The following is a 24,359-nucleotide window of genomic DNA, read 5'->3' as shown; positions in this document are numbered from 1 at the left end:
ATATAAGGAGGAAAAATATCAGCATTTCAACCAAGACTCTAACCCAAACATGCTGGTGCACTTCATTTTGTGCATGGAAAATAAAATACCATTTCAAAATAATATTCTAGTGGATATATGCACGTGTGTATTTTTGTCTGAATGTGCAATATAGAGTACAACGCCCTTCTAGAATGTACCTCACAAGACATTTGCAGCAGCTGGAAAGGCTACAGAAGTACCTTACAAAGAGGATTACTGGCCTCAAACAGATGCCCTACACTGACTGTCTCAAAAAATTCCAGCTTTACTCAGTAGCATATCGCCTACTCCGAGGTGATCTCTGCCTAACATATAACGCTATGTAAAACCCAGAGCTGTTGGACATGCTACACCTAAAGAAATCCCAATCCCTCCGAGCTACATGCTCTATGGACTTGAACCTTGTCACCACAATAAACAGGACATGGTGGAGGGATAGATTCCTGTTCCAGAGACTTCCCATACTCTGGAACAGGCTACTCATCTATGTCAAGCAAAGTTCCTCATTAACACTCTTCAAGAAAAATCTTGAGTGGATGGGAAATAAATACACCTCGGGGATCACTTCTGTATCTCTGCTCGACAGTGGCACAGGAAAATAACTTTCTTGGGTGGCGTAAGCCAGGAAACCTTGTTGGCTCTATGATTGCATTCACCCCTCATCTTTTGAGAGACAAGTCTTAAACAATACAAGTGACAGCATGCTCATTTACTTTCATCCAGACCACTCCACGAAGCAGTTATTGCTACCTCTATGTACTGTTAAATTGCAAGATCATGATAAGAGGATGACCTTGTATTCCATCTTTGTTCCACACAAACAGTGGCCAAAAATTAAAATAAGCGACCAGATAGTTTCCTCCAAAGACCACCATAACAGTTATACCTGCACTGTCTGCACATATCAGGACCACCATAAGTTATACCTGCACTGTCTGTGGATTTCAGGTGTCCCATTACATAGTTAGTCTTACTACTCACAAATGCACACTAGTCCTGCTAAGCCATAAAATGACTGTTTAAACCGAGCAAATGACAAGAAGGTCATTTAATTTCATCCAGCCAATCCCCAACCCCACCCAGATGTTATAGCCATAACGTGTGATGGCTGCGTAATATTTTGCATCCAATCATACCTCAACTGTCAAGATTTTTGCAGACTATCTGGATTTTTGCTCATATTTTTGGTTTGTTCCTCAAAAATATTTAGTTTTCAGTCAAATCAATGAGGACTGGTCACTAAATGAGAAACATTTAAGTTTCAGACTTCAGATTATTCAGAAAATGCAAGCCAACACAAAACCTGCTACTCTAGAAACGAAGTGTTTAAGAGTGATATTTAAAATCAGTCTCCAGCTTTGGGTCTTTCTCCCCTCAACCCATTACTGTAGGCATTGTCCAGATTTCTTGATAACAGGTTGAGAGTTATGCCTACAGAGTCCACAAAGTATTACTATCCAAGTCCAGACAAATCACAAAGCCAAACTAATACTAAAAATTATCTGGATGATCACTGCCAGCAATGTAAAAACAGTAATGACATTTACCTTACAGTGCTATTGCTCCCATCTACACTGCCCTCACAAAAATCAAAGTCTGAAACATTACCCAGATATCTGATAAATCACCACCATCTTTTTTTTTAACAAAGCACCACTACTTCTCTCACTAATGCCATTCAGTGCTATTCCAATCCCATCCAGAGTTCTGAAGAATATCCCTCGTACATGGACTCGGTCAAAACACAAAAATGAACTCCTTCAGGCACCTCTGCACCTACATTTGAAAGTTGTGAGAGTTCTGTACTCTCATGACCTCAAAATGTTTGGGGGTGAACATATGTAGCTATGCCCCCCCCCCTCCCCGAGCACTTGCTGTGCCCTTGGCACATTTTTTTTCTGCAGGGGCACTTTATTATTATTTTTTTTTTACAGTACTAAAATATTGCTCTAAAAGTAAATAAATTGATAAGACCCATCCCTATAAGCATAAGCACCCTAAGCAGTAGCCTAGTTCACTGCTGTGCAAGGCCAACCCCAAATGTGAATGGATTCATAGGTTTACGGATTCAGTTGTCAAGGTTACAAGCTACTGGACTTCCTAGAGGCTAGGCTGGTATAGATATGAATGCATATACATGCTACCTATATAGGATTGCCCCTGCTAATTTTATTTACGGATTCTGAGATCCCAGTAGAGTGGAGAAAGGATCAATTCCCTGTCCCTGCTGTACCGCAATCTCCAACAGTTGGCTTCCAATTCACTAAACACTGCAGCATTTTTGATTTTCATGTCTTAACCGTTGGTCTCCAACAGTTGGCTTCCAATTCACTAAACACTGCAGCATTTTGGATTTTCATGTCTTAACCGTTGGTGGTGTGGTAATCTACGCACAAGATATTCAATGTCACATTATCTGAATGTGTTGTGTATGTGTGCGCATGTGTGTGTATTGAATGTAAATATAGTCTCTCTTTCTCCATCCTCCAGTGTCAGTAGCACAACAGGTAGCACATTTGTCTTTGGTGATAGAAAGTCAGGAGGCCATGGATTCTATTTCCACTCCAGATGATTGACTTGGTTTTCAAACTGCATACACTACAGTGAGGTAGGTGTTACACTGATGAGTGGAGTGGCCATCCTTTGGATAAGATCTTAACAGAATTTCCCGACTACTTGGGTTGGTGGTAAATCAAATGGATGTAAAAGATACCAAAGAACCTATCAAAAGTATAGAAAGTTTCATGGTGCCCTACCCATTTTCCCCTAGTAGTATAAATACTACCTCTGGTTTCCCCACAGAAAGGCCACTAGCCCAAGTAGAACTAACTGGTAAACAATGGATAAACATATAAAATAAATATACATATATATTACCTAATCCCTTCCTGCACCATCTTACTAATGTGTGCTAATCCAAACCAAAACATTTCTACTAACCTCAGCACTACACATCTTACAAAAAGCATTTCCCCTAACAGTACCACTAAAGAGTGAGACACACTTCATACATTACCAACCATACACAATAAACCTATCAGATTCCCTTTCCTCTAACCTTATCCAATGCCTTAGTCTTTCTCTAACCCTATCCGATTCCCTAGTACTTCCACTAGACCTAACTCACAAAATCCTAACCCTATCCAATTCCCTAGTCTTTCCTCAAACTTTATCTGATTCCCTAGTGTTTCCTCTAACCCTATCCAATTCCCTTTCCTCTAACCCCATCCGATTCCCTTTCTTCTAACCCTATCCGATTCCCCTTCCTCTAACCCTATCCGATTCCCTAGTCTTTCCTCTAACCCTATCCTATTCCCTATCCAATTCCCTTTCCTCTAACCCTGATTCCTTAGTCTTTCCTTTAACCCTATCCAATTCCCCAGTCTTTCCTCTAAACCTATCCAATTCCCTTTCCTCTAACCCTATCCAATTCCCTAGTCTTTCTTCTAACCTCATCAGATTCCCTTTCCTCTAACCCTATCCAATTTCCTTTCCTCTCACCCTATCCGATTCCCTGTTTCCTCTAACCCTATCAGATTCCCTAGTCTTCCCTCTAACCCTATCCGATTCCCTTTCCTCTAACCCTATCTGATTCCCTAGTCTTTCCTCTAACCCTATCCGATTTCCCTAGTCTTTCCTCTAACCCTATCCAATTCCCTGGTCTTTCCTCTAACCCTATCCCACAAAATCTCATACTTCTTACCCTTAATGCTGAAACTTTCAATATATTTAAAAGTTTTGTCATGAAAACACAATTTGACTTACTACAGCTGCAAGCATATCGCCTATTAAAAAACACCCAACTCATGGTCTTTTCAGCACTTTCTGCAATCAACAAATACTTTTTTTCAATGAACAGAGGCCACAGCAAACTCTTAATTAAATAATAAACTGAACAAACTGCACCTGTAAATGTCTATAATTACATATGTAATAAAGTTTATGACTGATATGTTCATAGGCAAGTACTAGGCTAGCTGTTGTTACAGGTCCATTTTAAGCCTAGCCAATTTCCCGAAAAATAAGTTACCCAAAGTTTAGGGGTGTGTGTGCGTGTGTGTGTGTGTGTGTGTGTGTGTTTGGGTAGGTTAGATTAGCTAGTCAACTAATGTGTTTTTAGGAGATGAGTAGTCACAGAGTTGCCTACAGAAATCTGAAATTAGTATGACCATTTGACAGTTGTTTTGAACAAATCATTTGTGATGTAAAGACTACCACAAACAAACATTCAAAAGTTGTTTCTGTCCCATGCTTCCCAAAATTGAATATTTAAATCATAGTCTAGTATGAAAAGACCATCTTCTTTTTCCGCGACCTACACAGGACCATAAAAAGTCACTCCCTTACCCACTGACTCATTTTTCCCCTCTTGGAAACATTAGGACTGCCATCATCTTAGGTCAGAAGGGAATTTTGTTTGGCCCCACCATTTCATACCACATGTCCAGTGATGTCACTAGGGTTGGGACTGAAACTGGTACCATTTGAAACCTCAACCTCACTTGAGGCAAACATCTAACTTTGGCTCTCCAAATTTCAACAAAGAGCTCAAACGAAGAATTTCATGGAATTGTAACCCCTCACAGTCCAACAGGAGCAAAATGAGTGGGATCATCACATTCTTTGCTTCTGAATCCACACTTCTTGAATAACGACTGCTAATTGGTCAGTTTAAATGGCTATTTACCACTGTTTAAGTCATTAAGAACAGTGTATTTTTGTTTGTTTTATAATTTGACCATTTACTTTACAAATTATGTCCTGACAATCCTCTATATTTTATAAATATTAAAGGTGACATTATCTGTACTGAACAAAGTCTATCTTTAGACACTGACTTGAGGAACTTAAGCACGATTTAATTAAGTTATTAGGTTACACAGTTTGCCATCACTGCCATATTTTGCTTATTCGTAGTCCATTCCCCACTTTTATATATGAGAAAAATAATGCAACAAGAAATGACCCAATACAGAAGTTTGTGGGACAATCCTGATACCCCCCAGTCACAGCCAGGTAGCCCTCTTTAGCAAGATGTTTATATGACTGCAGAGAATTTATACTACACTGCAATTTCAGACAGAAGTGGGGAAAACAAGCTGAGGAGTTCTAGGAATGTGGGGAACAATAGGTCTACATTCCCTACGTCTAAGTACATTGAAGAAAGCCAGAACAAGAGGAGTCATGTCTGACATCAGCATGAAGTTTCCCCAGTAAACTAATTTCATCTTCACAAAGCAAAGAAAACAGATCTAGAAAAAAATGAAAAATTGCAGCAATCTAGAAAACCCTAGTTGCACCATGACTCTGCCAAATCTCGAAAAAAAATCACACTAAACGAGTATTTCCCCAAATACACCTCCATATCCATGTCTAAAAGTTATACAATTCTATCAGAGATAAATATGTCTTAATTTTACTTTTACAAACAGCATGCTAAAGGAATAAGTCTGAAAAAGCAAACAAGAGTGCTGTGACTTGGAATACTCCTCAACTAGACATGGCTTTTTAACACTGCCAATTATATACTTGAAATAACATATTAATTGCCTTGTTGCCATCATGTAGGACAACAAACATGAATCAGTCATATTAAGCGACAATAAGCCATCCTGAGATTGTACAAGCTTGGATTAGACCACACTTAAATGTCCTGCAGAACACCTTTGTTAGGGATACGCAAACCAGTCATTAACAAGTTTAAATGCAAATGGGCAGCTGGATTTTTAAAGCCAGGTACATGGGATCTGGCAGGTGTGTGCCAGTCCCTGTACCCTAACATAGGATCTGGCAGGTGTGTGCCAGTCCCTGCACCCTGGTGTGATCTGGCAGGTGCACACCAGTCATTGTACTATGACTTGTGATGTGGCAGGTGCGCGCCAGTCATTTTACCATGACTTGTGATGTGGCAGGTGAGTGCCAGTTATTGCACCATGACTTGTGATGTGGCAGGTGTGCAACAGTTAGTTATTGCACCATGACTTGTGATGTGGCAGGTGCATTCCAGTCATTGTCCCATGACTTATGATGTGGCAAATATGTGACAGCCATTCTGGGAAGTGCAAACTGGAAGTGCATCACTTGAACTGTGTTTTGGGATAAGGCAGTGCACTGAATCTTTTCATCATAGCCAGATCCAAACCTTAAATCCAAGGCATGACATCATCATAGCCCGATCTAAACCTTAAATCTGAGGCATGACACGAGAATTTCATTGTTTCATGGGAATCTATCAAATGCCAGTGAAAAGCAGCTCCAAGAAGCATTAGCCACAAAACTAGATAAAATGTACAGCTTTTTGCAGTTATCTGTCACTTTGGTTGAATATCATAGATGCAAGGTACCTTCTGCAGTCTTCACCCAGAATATTTTTGATGCATTCAGTTTGCAGAGTGGGCTCAGTGATTTAATATTTCTACTTTATAGCTTAGGTTTCAGTCTCTACCATGGGTTTTCATGCTCTGCCCATAGATAACAGCATTTGTTTGTTTTTTGTTTTTTTCATACAGTCATACAAGCTGGGTTCAATGGTCATAAACTGAAAAGTCTGAACTGGGAGGAGGTGTAAGATGGTCTTTTTGTACAAGATGTGAAGAATACAGTTTAGTCAAATATGGGAAGCACAAGACAGAAACCTTTTGAAAGTTTGTTTTGGTAGTCTTCACATCACAAATGAGGCATTCAAAACAGTTTCAAATGGTCGTATTAATTTCAGATTTCTGTGAGCAACTCTGTGACTAGTCATCTCCTAAAAACACAATGGTCGACTAGCTAATCTAACCTACCTAAACAGATGAACAGACAGACACGCACAAAACTAAATTGTGGATGAAAATGAAAAAAATATACTGTGGTACTAGTGAACTGCTTATTAAGAGTTAAACAATATACACAAAAACATAGGTTTTAGTACAATATAGTGTTTGGACTAGTACAATGAAAAGAACAGAAACAAAGGCCTGATGGAATGAAGCTAATCAGATAATCTGAACTAAGATTATCGATGCCCTATTATTCAAAATATCTGGTAATTCAGAAGAAGTTTCAGTCTCTACCATGGAAAACACATGAACCCTAGATACATAGCATTTGTCATTTGTTGTTTTTTTTTTTTTCATACAAGCTTACAAAAAATGTCATAAAACTGAAAGTCTGAACTGGAAGGAGAGGGGGGGTGAACTAAAAAAAAACAGAGACAGACGAAACTTTGTTTGTCCTGTAAAGACATGAACAACACATTTTTGCTCAGTGTCCCTGCAACAGCTACCTGCATTGTCGAAACCATCTAGCATCTCCCTGGAAACTTTGTCCTCTGTAAAGACATTCTACTAAACCATCTAGCATCTCCTCTTTGTCCTCTGTAAAGACAGACAACACACATTACACATTTTGCTCAGTTGTCCTGCACCAGCTGCATCCGTTCGGAGGTCTCTCTGAACATTAGGGGGCTACTAAGTGAAACCATCTAGCATCTCCTGGAAACTTTGTCCTCTGTAAAGACATTGAACAGTATGTATTGTATACCCTCTAGACAAGTCCATTGCTATACTATAACTGGCCACCAGGTGGCGCCCTGTATTTTTCTGTATTTCTCTTTGTGCACTGCCCCGGTCCCTACTCTCTCAGTCCACTTGTAGTCTTAACACACCTTCTTCTCTTCTTCCCCAAGAAAGCCTGCCTTCCTTGTCCCTCACCCTTGCATCCTGCCTCTCCTTCCCACACCTTTGGATCAACCTTACTCACACCATCAGACTTGCCTGTTGGTTAGCTCTCTCTGATTGTCTGTCCCCTTCCACCCCACCCTCTCTACTCTCATGATCACAACTTCCCCCCCCTCATCCTCAATATTTTTTTAGAACTCAACAACACAACATGTCTCTCTCAGTTATCATCCTACCCAATTCAACTGCTACTCCTTCTCAGCCTCACTTATTGTTTCATCTCCATACAACAGAACCTCACAATTACTACATCTCTCCTACCCTTTCTAATCCTACCCATCCACTCTATTCAAACTAAGCAACCTAAATACCTCAAATCCTAAATCCATCCTATTCACTTCTGAATGCACAAAGCGTAGCAAACAAAATCCTAACCTTCATGCATGGATATTCCATAACAAACCTGACATCTTAGCCATTTCTGAAACCCAAACTACTCAATCATTACATTAGACAGACCCTACAAAAGGGTGGTGGAGTAGCTCTACTCTATCCATCCTCCCTATGCCTAACACCTTACAACAAAACCATTCCCCAGTTTTCTAATGCAGAACTACTGCTAGCCCATCTCCAAGTAAATACACACAAATCGTTGCTATTAGCCCCTCTCTACATTCCCCCTGGAGATAATATCCCAATACTTGAAAACATCCTCAATGAAACAATAATCATGGGAGATACCAACATTAATTGGTCCTCCATACAGTCACCTACACACCCTCATCAACATCAACCTTTTCAAATACTCTCAATTAATCAACACAATAACTAGGCCATCCAAAGACTTCTCAAGGGGCAACATCTTAGACTGGATTCTAGTCTCCCATCCCCATAACTACACTGACAGTGGAACCCTTCCTGACCCCCTCAGTGATCATCTTCCCATCTTCACTACACGTCTTCGTTAATCACAACTACATAACTACCAGATTCCATAAAAATTTCAACCCTGAAGCTTTGTCCAGTAACCTTAAATCTATTAATTGGACTCCCTTAAAAACCCTACCACTCAAAAATGCTGTATCCCACTTTAACACTACCTTCCTTAACATCCTAAATAATCATGCTCCCCTAATAACCAAAAGAATAAAAAGGAAAACAGCCCCCTGGTTAACTAAAAATACAATTACTTCCATGCGACTCAGAGACAAAACATGGACACAATACAAGAAAAACAAATCTACTTCAAACCTTAATCAATACAAACTTATCTCAACAGACCGGCAACATTACTTTATCCACCTTCAAAACAATCATAAAACTAACCCACGAAAATTCTGGACAAGTACAAATTCACTCTTGAAACCTGGTACTATAGCCCAGACTCACAAGACATAGATCTTGCTACCCAATTCAATTGTTTTTTCATAGACTATTTCTAAACTTACTTCCTCTTTTACACACAACAATTCACCTAATACCTCCTCTTCTGCCCCTCCTACTCCTTTGTCTCATTCACCCTCACCTCAATCTCCTCCTCCTACTCCTTTGTCCCAAACATCCCCACCTCAATCACACCCTTTCTCTATTAAACCTCCCCTACTCTCACCATAAGAAAACTCCTACAGAAATTAAAACCAGGCACCAATGCCCTGACAACATTCCTCATACTATCTCAGTATTGCTGCTGATGCCATTCCCTATCAGCATCCTCATCAATCACTCTATCGAAGGTCTTGTTCCCGAATCCTGGAAGAAAGCCTATATTATTCCACTACACAAAGGTGGAAATAATACTAACATCTCAATTTTAGGTCCTATAGCCATCCTCTCTCCCATTTCTAAAGTCTTGGAGAAATGCATCCACCTTCAACTCCTTCCCCCTCTTGGACAACAATCAAATAACCCCCACCCAACATGGATTCAGACCCCATCATAGTACTATGACAGCCCTTCTATCTCATTGTATCTACCACTCTTCTTGATCTTTCCAAGGCCTTTGATACTATATCCCATAACCTACTTCTTACTAAACTATCTAATCTAAACCTTTCTCTCACTTCACTCCACTGGTTTAACAGCTATCTCTCCAGCAGACAACAAGCAGTCAAATGGAAAAAAGCCACTTCTTCCTTTCTATACCCCTACAGGTGTCCCACAAGGCTCCATCCTGGGCCCCTTCTCTTCAATATTTTCATTAATGACTTTTATCACGCCATCCCTCAAGCTAATATTATTCAATATGCAGATGATTCCACAATCATCTGCACTGCCTCATCCATACCAACTCTACTAAAGCTTACCCAGGAAGCCTTCTCCACCACTGAAAATTGGATGAAAGACAACCATCTAGCCCTTAACGCTACTAAAACCAAACTCATGATATTTACCCCTTCAAAAATACTAACATCGATCTTAAATCATTCTCCATCTATAGCCATAATAACATTCCCTTGAACTTGTATCAGAAACCAAACTATTAGGTCCAAATCGATGACCAGTTTAAATTCCACTCCCATCTGCTAAAAGCCCAGCTACCAAACTTACACTCTCAACTACATTTCTTCAAAACCAAACTATCCTCTTGTTGCAAAAATTGCCAAATTTGCAACTTCTAACAAATCATCTATACACCACTGTGAACCACTCGACCAACTAAAATGGTTAGAACTACCCAACTACCTCTCATATACCCAACTCACATATGCTCACAAACTGATTTTCCAGCCAACCCTCTGCCCCTCACTCTCTTCTACCTTTAAAATCCACCACACACAAAGACAACTAAGATCAAACAATCAAAACCTCATAGAAATACACAGACCCACCACCCTCCTGGACAAAACCTCCTGTCCTTCTTATCTATCTTCCTCATGGCAATGCTCCTGCTCTCACCCTTCATAACATACTATTTTCATCTTGTAACTCTTTCAGCTCTGACTACTCGGACTATAAGAACACCAGGCAGCATATTTTGTTTTTTAATTTGGTGTATCGTACATTGTATTATGTTTTACCCCATCAAATGTATATGTATTTCCTACTTTTCTCATGTTGAACCCCATGTAATGTCTATGTTTATCCTCATTCTCTGTTAATTATGTATGTGGAGCTTTTCTCCCCAGGACTCCATTGAAAACGGGTTCTTGAGCCCAATGGACTATCCTGGTTAAACAAATGCAAATAAAAAAAATAAAATAAAATAAAAATAAGTACTTTTACCTGCAATGCGGAAAGTATCTTTGGGTGGGATGGCTTGTGTTTGTAATCTCCATATATTCCTGTGTTGCTTGTTTTCTCCCACATTCCAAAGAAAATGTAGGTGAATTCAGCACTAAATTGGGCACAGGTGAGAGTGTGCACACGACTATGTGCTGTGGAAGAACTTCTGGGGATGTAAACCTTGGCTCTAGATTACTGCAACTGTTCTACTGACATGTAAAAAATGGGAAAGGGAAAAGTTGTGGATGGATGGACGGATGGATGGAGAAAAGGGTAGCCAGTGACGGACTTTGGAGCATCCTTCTGTAGCTGAAAGGAGAAAAATGAAGACTTCGTGTACACTGAAAGTAAGGTTGGGCAGCTTAAAGCCTAGTTTAAAAACAGACATCTGGAAAGAAAGGGAAAACGGTGCGTTTAGTAAACGGTCTTGATGTCTTGAAAGCATATCCAAAGTAGTACTGTGTGAAGATTGAACCAGCTTCCACTTAAGAGTCTTACCTCTGCAGCAGCTACTACTGAAAGCCCGAGTTACACTGAAACAAAGCAGGAATTACAGTTTACAAAGAAGGTGTTGCACACTGAAGGTGCTGTATTTTGTTGTGCAAGAGTTGTGTAATTCTGAAACGTGGAAATAGAGCTGCTCTGTGCTGACTGGTTAACTCCTTTGTGTTTTTATTTCAAGTACAAATATAAAAAAGATCCATTTCATTTTCAAGACTGGCCTGAAAGAGAATAAAATACACTATCTATATACCTATATCTGATGATGTTAATGATTTTATATATATATATATATATATATATATATATATATATATATATATGTATGTGTGTGTGTGTGTGTGTGTGTGTGTGTGTGTGTGTGTGTGTGTGTGTGTGTGTGTTCAACCTGCTAATGCAAGACATCTGGATAAAGCCTAAAGTAACTGGGGGGGGGGGGGGTGAATGCCCCAAAATAGGGACAGATTTTAAATACTGCTTTTATCCTAGTATGTTGATATAACAGGATTTGTGTTGCAATGCATTTTCTGAAGGAAGCTCAGACAAGCGAGACAAAAAAGTAACAGTGTAGTCAGACATACTTGTAATCAACCATTTTTAGCATTTCTCAGAAACCGTCTTCACGTGAACAACAGATGACTCCTCTCTTGATGATAGAACTACTCATCTGATGGTTCCATTTTCTACCACATAATGAAAAAATATTGCCTTTGCATTTTTAAGTGCATCTTTAGCAGCATTTGAAAAAATATCCACATTTTTTAAAAAAAATTATGTATGCTGGTAATGCTAAGAGGTTCTGAGTGCAACACAGACATTTCTGGCTAAACCCTTGCTACACAGACTAACTTTAAAATGTATATTTTTTCACTGATAGGGTGGCGACCTTTGGGGCATGCTACAGGATAAGATATGAAGCCGAAATACTTATGGAGGCCAAAGCGGTCATAAATGTTTGGAAAACATGCAGAACAAAAGACATGCCTGACAAGACAGCTGGTAGGTGATCATTGTAAATTCTTATGTGCACAGAGCATTGTAATTTGCTCTTATACTTGAGAGGCTAGGAAGTGATAAAGAGGGTTTAATGTCCCTTTATGCTATTCTACAGCTATGTGCCATGCATTACTCTGCTACCTATAGTACTGGCTAATGTAGACTCTCCAGTAACTCATAATGTGAACTGTTACTACCAGACATCAATATCTATAAATCACAGTTCATAGAGCTTCTTAATTGAGAACAAGACTGAACTGGAATCATTTGTCACCAAAGGACCTATTCAGCTTGTTTTTGATAGCCGACACCAGAAGAAGCACAGAAACAGCATCAAAGTCATTGTAGAAGATGTAGAGCGGACAGTTTCAAACAATGGCTTTGATCATGTAAAGTTTAACAATACAGTGGTTAACTTTCTGAGGGTATCGTACAGGCCTGGATTGCATGTACTTTTACTCAAGTCAACATCCAGACAGGACAGTAAAAAGAATTTATGAATCCCCCATTAAAAGTGAAACTAATAAAACACAAAGGATTAAGTATATGCTTTTCTTGGGCAGATTTCTCATGACCATGGCACTTAGTGGACTTTGCTGTCTCCATGCTCAATCGTAAAAACGGACAGCATTTTAGTACCTGTCAAGATGCAGCTGGTACTTATTAGTGTCAGGTTTCATGTAAACAAAATTGATTCCTTTCCATATTTCCTTTAAATGACGTAATAAAAATCATAACAGAAGAGACTGTTTTTGATGCATGCTTACAGGAAATACATCCACAATTTATACAAGTGTACACTATAAGGGTACTGGGATAAGAGTTAAATAAGTCACTGATTAATCCACATCTTGCAAAGCATCAAGGGAATGTTATCTGCTATTTAATACATATAAATTGCCCCTGGACAGCAAGTGAAATGAACTGTTAAATTCTGCGTTATGTAAAGGCTGCAACTACGAATGTCACTGATGCGTGTTTTATGAATTTCTTCAGTACAGCCTTGTTTGAGCAGATGTATCCAAAGTGGTACAAGGTACATCATATCCTAAACATATACCTTAGACTTTTAAAGAATCCCTAATTCTACGTTCCTGTCTTTCAAATGCTGATAGAATTATGACAGTATCTGAAACAATGAGACACAATTGATGGCATTCTCTAAAGCCAAGCAAGACCACTTTTCTTTGAACTTTAACTTTGAGTGCAGAATGAAAACAGACATCTGTACTATTTGAGGGTGTGGATTATCCAGTAAAGTTTTGGTGTGTAATAGCATTAGAAAAAATGTAACCATAGACATGCAACACTTCTACAGGGTTTATCAAATACTACAGTATGCAACTGTATTCCAGATTAAAACCATCTCATTTCTGAGATAAGTAGGCTTCATGTTCTTTACTATATGCAGCAATTAAAGAAATGCATAACAATAATGCCCGAGAGGGAGGGTGCTGACAGATAAAACAGCATCTCACCCAGGAGTTCTGTGAGCCTGGATGTCCCAGGTGGATGACCTCTACACTCTTGGAAGGGTCATTATTTCCCCTCAACACCTACTGTGGAGGTCTGTTAAATTGTTTCCTTTTTTTTTTAGTAGTATACAGATTTTTAAAGGTTTTATATAAAATCACTGCTCACTCTATGCAATTGCTGCTGGAGAAAGTATTTTACGTCCAAAATATAAGTTACACAAGTATTTACTGTCAACACAAACAAGTGTGTACTCAAGCACAGACAGTCATGCATTCCAAAAGACTTGCTCTTGGCTTAATTGATCTGCTCCAGTGTAAACCTGGTATAGGTAACGTTCACCAACAGCAAGTCTTTTGGAATAGAGTCTGAAGGTGCACACTCGCATACCTGAAATGCACACACACAGACATGTACATGAAACTCACACATGCAAAATGCCCAGCACTTACAGACACCTTGGCTGAATACATCACCTGTTATTGTGATCAAATGAAAAAAAAATGTACACAGTGCAAGAAACTGAACCCCTCCCTCAAGTGTTCTTGATTTTGCAAAACGTTCTTTGCCTCATATTCTTGCTGGCCCTCAAGTTTTTTTTTCTGTGATATTGCTAAGGATACAATCAGTCAAAGGTAAATATTATAGTTTCCTACTTATTGTTCAGATAACGTGTGTTAGTCTTGAGCTCTATTCAACATCCATTTCTGAGGCACAGAAGGTGACATGGATGCACCTTCACACACACCCACACAATTGTGTTGAGGTTTAGTGCGAGGCAAGTAAAACCAAAAGTCCTTGCATTTGCTATTGGCGTTACTTTTAACAATTGCTAATCCGTAAAGTTATGCTTACAGAGGGTAAAAAATGGCAGTGCACACAACAAAATACTCCAGCAACACACAGAGTGAGCATGAAAAATTATGTCTGCTTGATATTTTGGCCCCTTCAGCGTAATACATTGCCAAGAAACAGCAGGCTTTTTTTTTTACCAGGCGATACCTGCATGTGAACAACCTGTTGGAGAATGTTTGGGCCCAAATAGGGTAAGAATATAAATGTTCCCATTATCTAAGCCTAGTTAATGAAGGACCAGCTTTTACTGTACATCACGAATACCATAACTACAAAAAATATTAATGCATTTAGTTTATGTCTCAAACAAATGGAACTCTGACAAGCAGAAATTATCTTTTCCATCTCGGTAAGGTACTTTTCAAATTATTGAGATTTTATTTATTTAAAAACCTGATCAGAAGTGACCAATTTTAGTTTCAGTCTAGGAAAACAAAGTCAGAATTTAAATTGGTGACAGATAGTAAGACTATAATGAAACATGTGTCGTTGTGTCTTTCGGCTTTTCCCGATTAGGTGTCGCCACAGCAGAACTCCGGTCCGCTAATGATTGGCAGTAGATTTTTATGTGCCGAGTTGCCAGCCCTAACGCACAACCTTCAACGAAGGTACGCCCATTCACACATGTCTCCACACAGAAGACGCTCTAGCTGAGAATCAAACAGGACGTCTTACTGTGAGGTGACATATGCCATTAGCTAACAAAACTGGAGACAGCATCTGTAGTTATACATCATGTACAATAAATCAAGACAAATCTCAGATAGTGATGTGCCCATGTGATAATTATAGCTGTGTATTGCCTAAGTGGGAATGACAAAACAGGTGAGTGGACTGACAGATGCTGCAGTATAAGCAGCTGGACAGAGAAATTATTGTAAGCTTAATACAGAACAAGATAATAAAAACTCGATATATTCGAATACGCAACTTTACAGTTTCACTACAAATAGCTTCCATAGGCAAAAAGGAGGACGCTATTTGTAGTGAAACTGAGAAGTTATACATTCAAATAAATAAGAGTTTTTATTGTGTTAGCTGGTTCTGGTGGAATTATTTTACTATTTGGATCTTGTTTTTCCACTGGATTTATCAGAGGCTCCGCTTTGGTTATTTGTAATATGGAATAAGAGGTACAGACTGGTAGAAGAGATCCATCCATATGGTGGACAGTTAATTGTTGCTAGTAAGAGAAAGACAGTAATGTAGAATAGGTTAGGTGAAAAGGCCGGATGAGAGGCAATGACATTTGGCTGATGACAGATGGTGGGCCTTTATTGGAGTCAAATGTTGGATAAGGTGCAGTTGTCTTATTTCTACGGAGTACTTTCAAGAATTTTGGGCCAATCATAAAGAAGCAGAGATCTGAATAATGGAGTTTTAGTTTTGTTGGAATTATGTGTGGGGCAGAGTGGTTGTGGTTTCTGGGGCTGTAAAAGGAAGGTTTTCTAATTTCATTGCTTGGGGTGAGGATGACAGGTCAACTAGGAGCTTAAATAGTTGGAATCCTAGCAGAAGGCCAACCCTTTTTGAACAGGAAGCCACTTTGCTTCTTTAAGAATTTTACAGTGGCACGCATTGCTAGGGGAGTAATAAATGTACTTAATGCTGAGACTATGATGTGGAAGCCATATTCAAGTTGGAAGAGTAGACTGCATTTGTCTATGGCTTTTCTATAACTTTTAGGAAGAAAGGGTAACATTTTACTGATCACAAATAGGAAACAGTCAACCTTTTCCTTTAGTAGTCAAGATGGAGGGAGAAATTAAGACAGAGATCAAACCAAATGTCTAGGTATTTAAGAGACGTATTACTTCCTATGGGGAGTGGTGCTATGGTCGTAAATATGCAGAACTTTTTTAAAGTTTTTGTTTCATGCCACAAATCAGTTTTGGTTTTGTAGGACGTTGAGAAGGAAGCTTTTGGCAGACATCCAGATAATCAGGGTTATGACATATGCTTGTGTCTCGGTCTGGAGGTCGAGTATTGATCTGTTTATATGAAGTAATATGTCACCTGCTCAGTGGATCGAGCATACATGCAGGAAAGCAGAAGATACTCTGTTGAAGATTTAGATAGGAAAAAGACAAGAAATTACGGCATCCGGCAAAGAGGTGGACGAACTGTGTAGCAGAAGATCTGCAGCAGTCAGGCATGATGGTAGAAGACTGGCACTGAATTGGGAGAGACAGCAACAGCTGATAAAAAACCAGTTCGACCTTGTGCAGAAAATGGGAAAATGATGGAGATGGAGGAGGGGCAGATGAAGAAAAAGAAGATTAAAATTTGCATACGGTAGGGGGTGGGGAATGAGGCAAGTCAAGGGGACATCTATTTATAATGATGGGAAACCACAGAAGAGCAAGGATTGAACCTTGTGGTACTCAGGTCGTTAAATGCTGGCTGACTGGGAAATTGAGGTATGAATTTTGACAGTGAAGTGAGGATTGATGAGGTAGTTTTCAAACTAAGGTAGAGAAGTGGGACCTATGCCTATATGAAGTAGTTGAAGGAAAAAGCTGGGTTCAACGAGGTTGAAGGCTTCTGTAAGGTCAATAAACATGGTGCTAGTGACCTGGTCTCTATCCAGTAATATTTCATTAGTTAGAGTCCAAAGGGCTGTGAAAGTGTTGCAATTGTATCAGGACCTGTGTTATTTATTGGACAGTGTGTGGTATATATGCAGGGGTGTACTGGTGTGGTATATGTAGGGGTGTACTGGGTGAGTTGAACATGGAGCATGTTTTCAAGCAGTTTGCCTCAAGTGAGAAAGCTGGAGATGGCCTGTGCTGGGAGGTCATGGTGGGGTTAGACTGCTTTGAGATTAGGTTGATAATGGTTATGTGACATACAGGGGGTGGAGGGTGGGAGGAAGTCCCTGCAGAGGAACCAGTGACAGAGGCCATCTACACCTGGAGGGATGTCAGAATTATGCAACAAATAAAAGCTAATCCTCTTATTTTGACTTGTTTAAAGGAAAACTGAAGGATGTTAAGTGGTAGTTCTGTGAGGAATTGAGGGGGCAGTGTAAGTGTTTCAAAGTGTAATATGTTGGGTGTAAGTGTTTCAAAGGGTAATAGCTTAGAGAATTCAGCAAGAAAGTCAGAGGGAGAGACAGCAGGAGTTGCAGGTGGTGGATTATTTTAAATAGCTCATTCTATATCAGTCTATTCATTGCTTTCCAGAATGGTTTTGGTGATTTTTGAAATGCTTTCATATGAGAGTTTTTGTGGTGTTGTATTGCTTGTTTCGATAGGTTACTGAGTAATGTAATATGGCTAGATGAGAAGCAATTCTGCCCATCACTAGGTCGTTTTCCCATGCCTGACATACGTTACACCCCAGAGATTTAAAAGGGATTTTAATTCAGGAGAAAGTCAATCATTTCTTTGGGTAATTATTATAAGCATGAAAACTGAATCGCATGAACATCTATTTATTGAGTGACACATAAATGACAAAAGCCCAAAACATTGAATCCCAAACACGACAAAACCAATAAACACTGTCACTAACTGTTTTATGGAGGGGGACAAGCCCCCCTGCACCCCCACACCCCCCTACTTAAATATACCAACTCCGAGATTGCACTCCATTGAAGCAAAAGTAAGTATTCCCCATTCATACCTTCGATATTGGGAGTATTTGCTCTTTCCGTGTCACTCAATAGATGTTCGTGCGATTCAGTTTTCGTGGTTATAATATGAACCCATTTCTTTTTGCTTTGTAGGGTCAAGAAATTGCAGGGAATAATGTGTCAAGGAGCTTCTGCAGAAAGAGTAGTATCATTTACGTTTAATATGAAAGACCAGCCTGTGATGGAGTGGGCTTTAAGCTATTTGTGAACCTTGTTTTAAAATGGTCACTAACAGAAGGGTGGATGATATTGTCAGAGGTTAGACTGCTGCCATCACAGATGATTAAATCTTGATGGGAATGATTGTTACTTACTAGGTGAGGTTAAGTCATGTGGACTGTGCCAGAAGTTAAAGGATGAGGTCAAACAGAATTTCACTAATGTCATGCTGGATGGACTGAAACATACTTACATCCTGTGCTTGTGCAAGGAACTTTCATTTCAGAATTAATAACCTCACAATCTGAGGCATTACTGGCTTGTTCCTCCATGGCAGCAATGTTTGCACCTTTTTCTCTAAGGGTAGAGAAGATGTAGCTTGTAATTTTATACTCAAGTTTCTAATATTTATACTATCTCATGCTAAACGTACACTAATTTCTATAAGTAGCCTGTCTCTATAGTCAGTTATAATGCTCATCTGGTGTCAATTTCTGTTTCGAAAGTTGTATTTTTATCTGTCAATTATTTGCTTCTGTATAGATGATCATATTATTATCATGATGTTCAACTATTTGTTTTTCTGTACTGAATGTGGAGCTTTTCTCCCCAGGCCTCCACTGTAAATGGACATGTGTCCAGTCGGACTATCCCAGTAAACAAAAGTAAAATAAAAATAAATAATTTCAACTTCAACCAACTTCACCTGGCGCGATCTCCCTTTAACATTGTAATGAATGAGAATTAAAGACGATCGACAGTGAAGTGCTAATGCATCAGAAGTCACCGGAATAACTGCAATGTGTACCGTCATATTCTCATATTAAGATCAAGTCAGGCACAGAACAACACAGATTAAGACACTTGCTATATAAAATGCTTATCACAGGTTTATGGAGGAAAGTGTACAATACAATGTGTGCCCCACTGGAAAATTTTAAGATTTAAAAGCCTCCCCTGCAAAGCTTTCATAGCTTGTCATATAACATTCATACAACTCTACTGGATGCTTTCTTCTTTCTTATCACAGTTACGTTAGTTAGTTTCAAAAGTCTCCACGAGGATTGCTTTCTGAAATGCTTTGTTATATGGTCTGTTATCCCTCCTGTTTCAAGCCCCATGTTTTGTTGCGTTACTCCAAGACAGCTTCTTTTCTGATACTCCATGTGCCCTTGAGATGCCAGATGGTTCAACTCACAGCAAACATCTCCCTTTGCATAATGACTTCCTCAATCTCCTGAACTGGTTTGGTTCTTCTCTGCCACAGTTATTTTACAATTCCTTCATTCTTATTCTGACACTGTCTTAAAAAACAGCTGCTGTGTTCCAAATATGGATTTATTAGTGACCTGCTATAAAAGCTTTTATCTCCCTCATATATATATATATATATATATATATATATATATATATATATATATATATATATATATATATATATATATATATATATATATATATATATATTTATGTGTGTGTAGAAAAAACAGGATAGGACCACCATGAATATAAACATGTAACAAAAGTTTATTCCATCACAATAAAATGAGCGCTTTCACGTGCTACCAAGGCACGCTTCATCAGATTTCATCAAAAAATTCAAACTGTTCGCTATATATATGCTCCATTTAAGTTAATTCAATTAATTAAATACACCTAAAATCATCATTAAGCAATCATTAGTCATCACATCAATGCATTCAAACCTCAGCTTACTGTTCGCCGAGTAAAACCAGTGAGAGCTATCTAAAATAGTAGTGTGTACAGCTAGGAATTTGACTGTCTAGTAAAATCTTCTGAAACAGATGTAGTATAGATATATCTTATTCTAAAAAATACTTAGTGTTTCTCACATCTAGTAGACATTACTATATGATCCATAAAAAATCTGTATAAATTACAGCGCATACATATATATATATATATATATATATATATATATATATATATATATATATATATATATATATATATATGTGTGTGTGTGTGTGTGGAAGCGCCTCCCCATCCATGTGAAGTAGAGTTTCTTCCTATTTAAGCACAACTTGGACTAATGGATGGGTAATTGGAAATTTACCACTGGTCTGGATCTTATATCTTTGATGGACAGAGACGGTCAAGAAAACACACTAGGGGCTGAGCAAAGCCAGAGGAAATTCTGGTGGAGGTCCGTAGCAGTCTTGACATGCAAATCAGTCATCTGACCTGGGTATAGTGGCAAAAGACTAACCAAGCCATCTAGTAGCTGGTTTCCTCTCAGGTTTCCCTCAGGATAGCTGGTGCTCTGCAGATGCAGTTTTATCTGTTTTAGCAAATAATCAGAGGTCTTGTGGCCGAAACGATCTCAACCTATTCTCAAACTTTAATTGGGTAAGAAGCCTGACTTGCTGGCTTGGAGCCAAGCGTTGAATGCGAGTGCCCAATGGGCCACTTTTGATGACCAAACTGAAAGCTGGGTTAAAGTGCCATATGCCGATGCTCAGACCATGTCTCTCTCCCTAGGTGGTCATACTAGGATAGGTAGGAGATGCCAAAAATGGCAGTGTGTGCATGCATGCTTCTAGGTGGCTGCAGTACAGCAAGTCGGCAGATAATGCAAAGAATGAGAGTGTCTTTGAAATGGAATTTCTCTCCATCATGCTAATTGACCTACCTGCATTGGACAATTAGCTCAGGTGGAGAGAAGTTCCTTGAACCAGGGGTTACCTCTCAATATAATCAAGAAAACTACATCTCTGATATGCAAAATAAACCTGAACATATATTAATGTCATATAATCAGACATTTACAGCACTTTATTTTACAGCACTTCAGTTTTAACAGCACAAGAAAAAACAAAGTCTTTACAAGATAAACAAAAGCCCCAATTGATGTTATAGCTCTGCACTGTACAAATATATTACATTAAAAAAATAAAATAAAAAAATAAGTTCAGTAAAGGTGCTAAATCATATAATGGGAGACTTTTCAAAAGGACTTACCGGCCTGATTAGTTGTGATGCTGACAGCTGCAAACTGTCTCTGATTGGGTGTCTGATCAGAGACTCCATTTGTGGCCTCAATCTCAAATGTGTAGTTTGTGTGAGCAAGCAGATCTACCACAGTTACAGTGGTGTTGGTCAGCCCTGTCTGGCGTGGCACAAAATGAACATTTTCTTGACACAGCACACACTGCTTTGGGTTCACACCACACCTCTTGCACACAACATTGAATGCAACATCCCGCCGTCCCCCAGTGTCACTGGGCCAGGTCCAATCTAGGATCACCGATGTTTCATTTATATTTGAGATGACATTTCTTGGGGAGGAAGGGGGTCCTGTAAAAGAGAGAGGGGGGTAAGAAATGCATCATAATTTTTTTTCTTACTACCCTGCAGGAAAGTGACAGTTACAACAGCATAACATTGTAGCTCAGAAAACACAGGATAAAATCCCAGTGTAACAATATACTTAAGAGAGAATTATTATGGTAGATAAAGCATATAAAATGTCTCTTCTTGATTCACATGGCTAAAATATGGAGACTGAGACTGACTGTAAAGGTGCTGTAAATAATCTGGTACATTTAGGATTTACTTATTTGGTCAGGACGGATAACTAATATGAAGAATTTTAGAGTTTTAAGATTCCACACAATTGACTTATTCATTGATTCATTTACATAAAATGAAAATATTTTACAAGATGGAAAAGTTCTTTGGTTTATGACCACTGTTCACCCACAAATACATGCATGCATTGGAGGAAATATCCAACACTGGTGGCATCTCAGACATGCTGCTTAGCTTTACACATACACTGTGTTGATGGCAATATCTAACGGAGTACCTTTAATAGCTACGGTAATGGTCTTTATGTGTAAATACTTCTAAGTACTTAATGCTTATTAGTGAATCATTTGCAGAAACTTCAAAGCTACAGTTGCTCTGCAGAAGTCATAACTTCAAGTTGGTGGGAGTCACCACATGCCAGATGAAATCAGTTTTGTAAAGAATACACCCAGAAGGGAAGGCAAAACCTCTACTGGATGGCAAAAGGAAATGAAAAAAAAAAAGGTTGTTAAACTTCCTGCCGTGTGACTAAGTATATTAGCTGAACACTCTGGCTGGACTGGTAATTCATATTTCAATTGCCAAGACAGAATTTGAGAAGAGACTACCAAGGTATTTTCTTAATTTGGATATAATACTGGAAGAAATCAAAGTCACACACTGCTCCTAAATTCAGACTCACTCAATGCATTTGTTAATAGTTGCTATTATTCCCCACAAAAGGGAAATAAGATGGGCAGTTTAATTCTGACAATTCTGACCCAAATGTGATAAGAGCCAGAAAATCACAACATGAAATGCAGTGTAAGAAATTCTACCTGTAATTCAGCACCTGCAAGTGTGGACGTGCCATGAAATTACATGCAATGTATGCATTCGAGTGTGCTGGAAAAGCTTTTATTAAAAATATGTCGTATACAAGTATGTTCCTAGTAGCGTAGCACTCAGATTAATTAGACATCTATCCTGGTTGAACAAAGTAATGCAAAATGCTGGGCAGCAGGAAAAAAAATCATTGTTGGCTTCTGCACATGAAGTAAGCCTACAGGCTATAACATGGGCAGCAGAGGGTAACTAGATATTTTACTGCCTGGTGCCATTCTCCAATCTGATGGCCCCCAAATTCTAAATTGAAGGGCAAGAAAAAAAATCAGAGAGCCTTAGTTTTAGAAACTACTTCCGACTTGCTACAGTTTGTCACACAAGGAGTGATAAAGCACTTCAAATATTACAAAACAGAAAAGAAAACTGTAACAAGTATCACACGCAGTGTTAAGCACTTCAGTTCTCCTAACAATGCCAAACTGGCATACAGATGCCAAGTAATGCACACCTGCATGCACTGAAAACCCACCGGGATTTGCCAATTGCACTTCTTAGTATTTTGCACCCAGTGTGACTGGCCCATTGGCCCCAAACTAGATACACTACAGAACAGAATTACAATACAGCAATGTTTAACATCAGGGAAAAATAACAAATGCCAAGTTAGTGTATGAATGATAGATAGCTGATCACATTACAAATTAAAAAAAAAGTGATTCTAGAGTCCGAGGCCTGTAATATACCTTTCATGTCACCTTGTTTGTCTCTGAAAGGTCCCAGTAACCATGGCAGTGAGTGATACACATACATTGCTCTCCACAGAGATATCAAGGACACTCATTCCTGTAGATACCACACAATTTCCTGCTCCATGTGGAAATGCACCTGTGACCGACATTATGAAACTTGTACCCATTTTTCACTGTCACCTGAGGTTTCCTAGTATACAGACGTAATGGATTTACTAGATGCTGCTGCTGCTGTCCTGAGCTTATGGTGTCAACATCAACTGTTGCCATCTCTCAATTCAGTGCCACCCTCCTACCTTCTTTGACAGTCATGCTCGTCTCAGGTCTTTCACACAATCTATCCATCTCTCTGCTGGGTGCCCTCCTTTCCTCTTGCCTACTGTCCTCTCTCACCCAAATCTTCACCAGATTGTTTTCTGCTTTCCTGCACATATGCCCAAAATACCAAAATCTATGTTTGACCTTCTCTGTGACTCCAGCCCCTTGGATGACTTCTCCGATACCCTCATTTCTTCATATGTGCACGACACAACCTCTCTCAGGCACTTCATCTATCTCCCCTCTAGTTTCTTCAACTGCTCTGCCTTTATTACCCCAGTTTCTATAACCATTCATTAGTACCGGTCACCCACTATTTTCTACACCTTAAATTTCAGCTTCTTTGACATTCTTCTGTCACAGTGTGACACACTGTCAGTTGACTGCAGT

At 39.1% G+C, this 24,359-nt stretch overlaps 1 protein-coding gene across 1 annotated transcript in view; it reads right to left on the bottom strand.

Annotated features, from left to right (window-relative positions):
* Positions 1 to 24,359, bottom strand: part of EPHA3 (EPH receptor A3) — a gene marked incomplete in the record, with an annotated part of 1,122,317 nt that overhangs the window by 246,996 nt on the left and 850,962 nt on the right. Inside the window, 1 exon segment of the mRNA XM_044072146.1 lies at positions 21,508 to 21,843. Within this exon segment, the coding sequence (XP_043928081.1) occupies positions 21,508 to 21,843 (336 nt within the window).

This window comes from Protopterus annectens, chromosome 5.part0 (genome assembly GCF_019279795.1).
Source record: "Protopterus annectens isolate FY-2018-M chromosome 5.part0, PAN1.0, whole genome shotgun sequence".
NCBI classification, from domain to species: domain Eukaryota; kingdom Metazoa; phylum Chordata; order Ceratodontiformes; family Protopteridae; genus Protopterus; species Protopterus annectens.
Note: the sequence above shows the minus strand (reverse complement) of the source record. Positions and strands in the feature narration are given on the sequence as shown.